This window comes from Triticum dicoccoides, chromosome 3B (assembly GCF_002162155.2).
Source record: "Triticum dicoccoides isolate Atlit2015 ecotype Zavitan chromosome 3B, WEW_v2.0, whole genome shotgun sequence".
Classification (NCBI taxonomy): domain Eukaryota; kingdom Viridiplantae; phylum Streptophyta; class Magnoliopsida; order Poales; family Poaceae; genus Triticum; species Triticum dicoccoides.
In genome coordinates this window covers 854,645,035-854,651,034 of record NC_041385.1, presented here as the reverse complement: position 1 = coordinate 854,651,034, position 6,000 = coordinate 854,645,035, and the positions used below count along the sequence as shown (strand labels likewise).

General features: G+C 51.3%; 1 protein-coding gene across 1 annotated transcript; it reads left to right on the top strand.

Annotated features, from left to right (window-relative positions):
* Positions 1–3,349: 3,349 nt before the first annotated feature.
* LOC119278966 (suppressor of disruption of TFIIS-like) lies at positions 3,350–5,739 on the top strand. The gene is made up of 9 exons (XM_037560367.1): positions 3,350–3,551; positions 3,736–3,817; positions 3,971–4,036; positions 4,206–4,303; positions 4,399–4,436; positions 4,552–4,639; positions 4,727–4,999; positions 5,093–5,158; positions 5,258–5,739. Exons 2-9 carry the CDS (start codon positions 3,754–3,756, stop codon positions 5,411–5,413), a joined length of 849 nt encoding a protein of 282 aa, XP_037416264.1. The 5' UTR covers positions 3,350–3,551; positions 3,736–3,753; the 3' UTR covers positions 5,414–5,739.
* The last annotated feature ends 261 nt before the right edge of the window (positions 5,740–6,000 follow it).

Here is a 6,000-nt window from a genome sequence, read left to right as displayed (position 1 = left end):
ACAGACGCATGAGAGCTCCTGCCCCCGCGCCGCTCCCTTCCCGGGGTGATATGGGCGGCGACCCCCGCCCCTCCCACAGCCCCCTCCCCATCACCCGCCTCCACCACCACCACCCGCCTCCTCTCCTCCTCGCCATTGCCGGTGGCCTCCGGCAGGCAAACCCTGCACGGAGCCGGCGGTGGCGGGGGTGCTCTCTGGCTGCTGCTAGCTCGGGAGGACGGGATCTCGCGTGCGGTTTGGCGGTTGTCCGGCGTTCGGATCTGGGGCGGCGTCCTTGCTCGCGACGGAGAAGGTCTTCGGCGTGCGGCCCGACGTCCGGTCTCGGTGGTGGGCGCACCATCGTGGTGCGCGTGGTCGCGGTTGTCCAGCTCGTGCGGCCCCGATCCGATCTGGGATCTCGCAGACAGCGGCTGGTGCGGACGGTGGAGGGAGGCTCGGCTCCTCTGATGCGCATCATGGGTGGCCTCCTGTAGCATTCTCTCCGGCTAGGTGTCGTGGTGGTTCCGGCTGGTTCTTCGGTTGGTCGGTTGTCGATCTGGTAGTTCGTCCGGCGAGTTGGGGTGGGGTGGCGGCCCTCCCTCCCAACTCGGGGCTCTTCTTTGGCGCTGCATCGATTGTGGGTTGCTGGATCTGGCCAGTTTCGGTCGTGTTCGGCTCGTCGACGTCTGGCTGGCGGCGAGGATTGTGGTGGCTCTTGCTTGGTCATGGCGCTATGGCTTTGTGGAGGTGTGCGGGTCAGCGGAGGTGCTATGCGTGGGGGGTGTGGGGGTGGGCGGTGCTCCAGAAGAAAGCTTGCCGAGCTCTTGCCGGCTGACGGCGTCAGCGTCTGTAGACGTCGGTTTACCTCCTTGGAGGCGCCTCCGTGGAGTCCACCCTTCATGCACCCTTGGATACAGTTCTTCGGGGGAAAGCCTAAGACCTAGTCGGGTCGGGCGACGGCGTCGACATCATTGCTTCCCTCTTTGGGGCGTCGCTCGGAAGAACTTTGGATCCCGTTTGCACGCTTCATGGGTTGTTCGCTCGCAACATTGCGGTCGACAGGTGGCCGTCCGGCGATGTGTTTGTTCTGCGCGGCTTCTTGTGTGGCAACGATGGTGGCTTCGGGCAGAGCTGACTTGCTGATGGGTCTTGGTAGTCGGTCTCTTCCGGTGTGTTCGAGGGGTCGCCGTGCCTTGCTTTGTCTTCATGAAGTCGGAGCTGGTGAGGAGGGGCCCTTGCGGTGACGATGACACGAGACATGTGGTCGGCTCTGGTGCTGGCTCGGTGCAAGCCCAACGCTTTTCTCCTGCAATGCTTGTCGACAGAGTCGGAGCTACCTGGTCGCTGACGCGTGTGGCTGACTATTTGGCATCGATTGACGCAGGCCTCGACGCTTGTTTGTGGTGAGGGCTTCTTCGGTGGTCGTCGATGGTGGAGTCGGAGTCGCCCTCGCGGAGGCGTGATGACGATGACGCGGAGTTACAACCTCGACGACGCTTTTCTCCTCGGCGGTGTCTGTGCGTTCTTGTGTGGGTTGCCAGGTCACCCTGTGTGCCTTGTTTTTGCGGGCATATTGTGACGGTTTTCGCTTGGTTTTCCGTTACCGGACAATTCTCTTCGATTTTTTTTTTCGAACGGAAACTTTGCTGCTGCGAAAATACCATTCTAATTCTTTTCACAAAAAGGTGAAAATACTATTCTAATGAGGAGATTCAGTTTTTAATGTGATGGGAGATTCAGTTTTGGCGCTGAAGAGCGATATGGTGCACGTGGCGGCGAGCGAGGCGACGCACCAGTGGAATGCAGATGCTGCCGGATTTGGCTGGCTTCATGCCTGAAACAAAAAAAAAGGTAGAGAGAACATGTCGCAGGCCATGACTTGAAAGAGAAGCTGCGTGCATGGTCATGGGTCGACCATCCACGACCTCAAGTGCTCAATGACGTGTTTGCACCACGGATGGTGCACGTGGCAGCTAACTTTTCATTAGTATCGGTGCTACTACTATTATTAGTACTCATCCCTCCGTAAAGAAAATGTAAGAGCGTTCAGATCATAAGATTTTCTGTCTGTCTGAATTGGCTTCTTCTATGCATTTTTTGGTGCAAAGCATAAAAAGACCGAAACAGAGGGTGTGGCTCGTAATCACACAATCAGGGCATGCATTCTTGGCCGAGGAAATAGGTCGGCCTTCACCTTCTCCTTGCATAGTTGGATCACATTTTTCTAAGGGCATGTACAATGCATAGCCTCAAGGTGACGTCTTACATGCCACATAGGATTGGATATGACGTAAAGTAGGTTTGGGTAGGGAAGCGGGATCCTCAGGAGGCGGGTGCTTGAAGAGAAAAAGTGTGGTCCGGTGACAAAAGCTGAAAAAATTGAAGTGAAAAGTAGAGATGCATGTGTACTAAAGTCTTTATTTTCTACTTATTTCTTAATGAGGCCCACTAGTGGTAGCTTGCATTGGGAAGAAAAAATAAATGTAGATGCTTCAAATTACCTTTTATCATGAGACATATGTATCCATATGTCATCATTGTACATGCCCTAACGAGTATCAAATTCTGTTTGTTTCTGTGATGGAGAATGGCGACACCACGTGATTTGGCAGCGTCCAAGATGAGCTTGGCTGGCTTCACACCCAAGCTAGCATTATTATTATTACTGTATGTATTATTATTATTTTTGTGGCGATTAGAAATGGAAATTCGTTGATTGATAATGACATGAGTCATGGCGTCCGGTTGATTGATTAGGACAGCTAACTGCACGCGGGCACTCACACCGGCCACACGATATTAGTGACACTTTTTTTTCCTGGAGCGCCACCAGTACACTCTGGAACATCGTCACGAGACAAAAATAAATAAACGTCTCCCGCAAAATAAAATGTACTCGTATGATGGAGCAATAATTACTTTAAAATAATAATATGAATACTAAAAAAGTATATGCGAACAAACAAACACGTGGTTGAAAAGTTCGGATGTCAGTCCAACCATCAGAGTTCAAGTATTAAACTTGACACTTACTGTTCCTACGGGGCCTTAGCACGACGACTTCCCGACTGTCTATTACAATAAGTTGTGCCCGACTCCAGCGATGGAGGGGCGAAGACAGCGACGCGCCTTCGGCTCGTTTCAGTGCTTGTAGTCGTCGCTAGGTGTTCTACGGATCTGGATGGAATTTTTATTATTTCTGGTATTCATTGTACTACCATAATTGAAGATGAATAGATCGGCAATTTTTTTAAAAAATAATAATAATGAAATGATGAAAGAGTAAATTACCTGCAAGTAATTCCTCGCAAAAAAAAGTTACCTGAAAAAGTAATAAAATAGTACGCTTAGACGGGAGGGGACGGTTCCACTTTTCCGCTCCAAACGTCACCTTCTTCCCACCTTCCTCCTCCCCACGCCGACGCCGCCGACGCGCCTCCTCCGGTCAGGTCTACATATACCAGCGCAGCGCCCTCACCATCCCCCATTTCCTTCCTCCCCGACACGGTTCCCATCCCCGCCTCCGCGCAGTGCCATCTTCTTCGCTCACTCCGCGCAGGCCAACCAATCTGGTAAGTACACTTCAATCTCTTCCCCGCCCGGCCGCTCTGCTTCCTCTCTCGCCGGCGACGCACCCGGTTCTCCCGGGCGCGGCCGCGCGCGCTGGGGCGTGTAATGCGACGCCGCGGATTCGGTTCCGTTAGAGATCTGGACCGCGTCCCCGGCCGTGGATTGATTCGGCGTTGGTTCTTGCAGATCGGTCGGCCGGTCGAAATGGGCCACGAGGGCGTCAAGTACGGCGACGACGGCCGCCCCACCTGCGACTGCCTCCTCTTCGGTACTACTACGTCGTCTCTGCCCTCTGCACTCTGCTCTCTCGTGCCGCCGAATCTGTCCGTCAGGCTAATTTCAGTTTCATACTCCCAACTTGTGTGCTACTGTACGTCTGATACATGCCATGCCTTTGTGCGCGCGTCTTTTTTTCTCTCAGACCTCGATGACACGCTCTACCCGGTGGCCTCCGGCATCGGCCTGGACGTCATGAAGAACATCCAAGGTACGTACATACATAAGCCAAGCTCTGCTTGTTAGTTCTACTGAAAATCTGCACTAGCACATCAGTTTGCAGTGATAGATGTCTGGATGCATTTCTGCTCTGTCTATGGTATATGTGGCGTTGATGAGTTCTTGCTGCTGTCTCACTAATTGGCTTCCTGGTGCTCCAGAATACATGGTTGAGAAGCTCGGCATCGACAAGAGCGTCAGCCACGAGCTCTGCATCCTGCTCTACAAGCAGTACGGAACCACCATGGCCGGTCTGAGGGTGCGTGTATATGGTCTGAATCCACAGTGAAAACGGGTTCTTTTGTTTGTTTTGAGTGTTGACCATGTATTTCTCTTGTGATCCTTGCGATGTAGGCTGTCGGGTACCAATTCGACTACGATGATTTCCACGGGTACTGCCTGCCTGCCGGCTTCTCTCCAAACTTGCTGTTTCAGTGTTCGTTTTGTCCTGTAATTTGGGCAAAAATAATGGAGTGCCGTAGTCTGACTGTTTCATTTGTTCTGCAGCTTTGTTCATGGAAGGTTGGCCTACGAGAAGCTCAAGCCTGACCCAGTACTCAGGAACATCCTCCTGAGCTTACCAATCCGCAAACTCGTACGCGTCGCGAAAACCCGAAACGTTTCATCAGGACCCAGGTGTTTGGATGCAACCATAACCATGTAATTTCTGCTGAGCTGCTAGGTGTTCACGAATGGCGACAGGCTCCATGCTTCGAGGGCCATGAAGAGGCTCGGGATCGAGGACTGCTTCGAGGGGGTTCTCTGCTTTGAGACATTGAACCCGCCATCGCCCAGCCCTGTGCCATCCAGCAAAATTGAGATCTTTGATATAATGAAACACCTGGCTAATCCAGAGCCTGGGGTTGAACTTCCAAGGTCGCCAATCCTGTGCAAACCAAATATAGATGCAATGCTGCATGCCCTCAAGCTTGCCGACATCAATCCTCAGACTACTGTAAGTACCAAATAACTCAATGGTGTCATATTCAGAGATTCATAGGTACCTCATGCTGTGTGGTGTGCTAACTGGCTACGAAACACGTACCAGATATTTTTCGATGACAGCGTCAGGAACATCCAAGCTGGGAAGCAGATCGGAATGCACTCTGTCCTGGTGTGTAAAATCTCACTTGCTGCTATTTTGTACATGTGACTTTGGTTGATGATCGAGTTGCTAATGTGGTGAATGTGTGTTGAATCAATGTACCACCAGGTTGGAACTTCTGAAAGGATTAAAGGTGCTGACCATGCCTTGGAGAGCCTTCACAACATTAAGGAAGCGTTTCCAGAACTGTGGGTGGAGGCTGTGAAGGATGAGGATGTCAGGAACTCGAGCAAAGTCGGAATCGAGACATCGGTGATCGCGTAAAATCCCCATTAACTGACTCAGTCTTTTTGGGTGAATGGGCACATGAGACGAGCAGAGTCATTATCAGAGGCAATCTATGTATGCACGATCTGTTTGTCTGACAGTAGATGTACTGATTAGAACAAGAGAGTTGTTGTAATCGTTAAGGGGAAGTGATGTCACTTTCCTTTATGTTTTATTTTCGCCTGTAATAAGAAATAAATGTTCTGGACGTCGGTGTAATTCAGTTCAGGGGGCAATAGGCCTGCTATGCTAATACTGTTGAATTTACAGAGCATGCATGACATTGCCAATATGGGTGCAAATAAGTCTGATTTTGAGTAATTTACCCTAATCTTGATTGAGCTTGCATTATAAGATGAGCGAGCTTGATTTGGGCGCATGAGCTAAAAGTCTGAGTTGCAGAGTGGGCTCATAACCTGTAATGATGAAATGATCTTTGAATTGATCTCGAGCCACTCTTAATCCTAATAATCAACCGAGAGCCGCTGGGAGTGTATGGTCTGCCTATGCTTGGTTCCTGTTGGCTTCCTCTGATTGCAGCCTCTACCCTAACTCCAAAGAGTTGGTGGAGGCCGAGGCCGGAA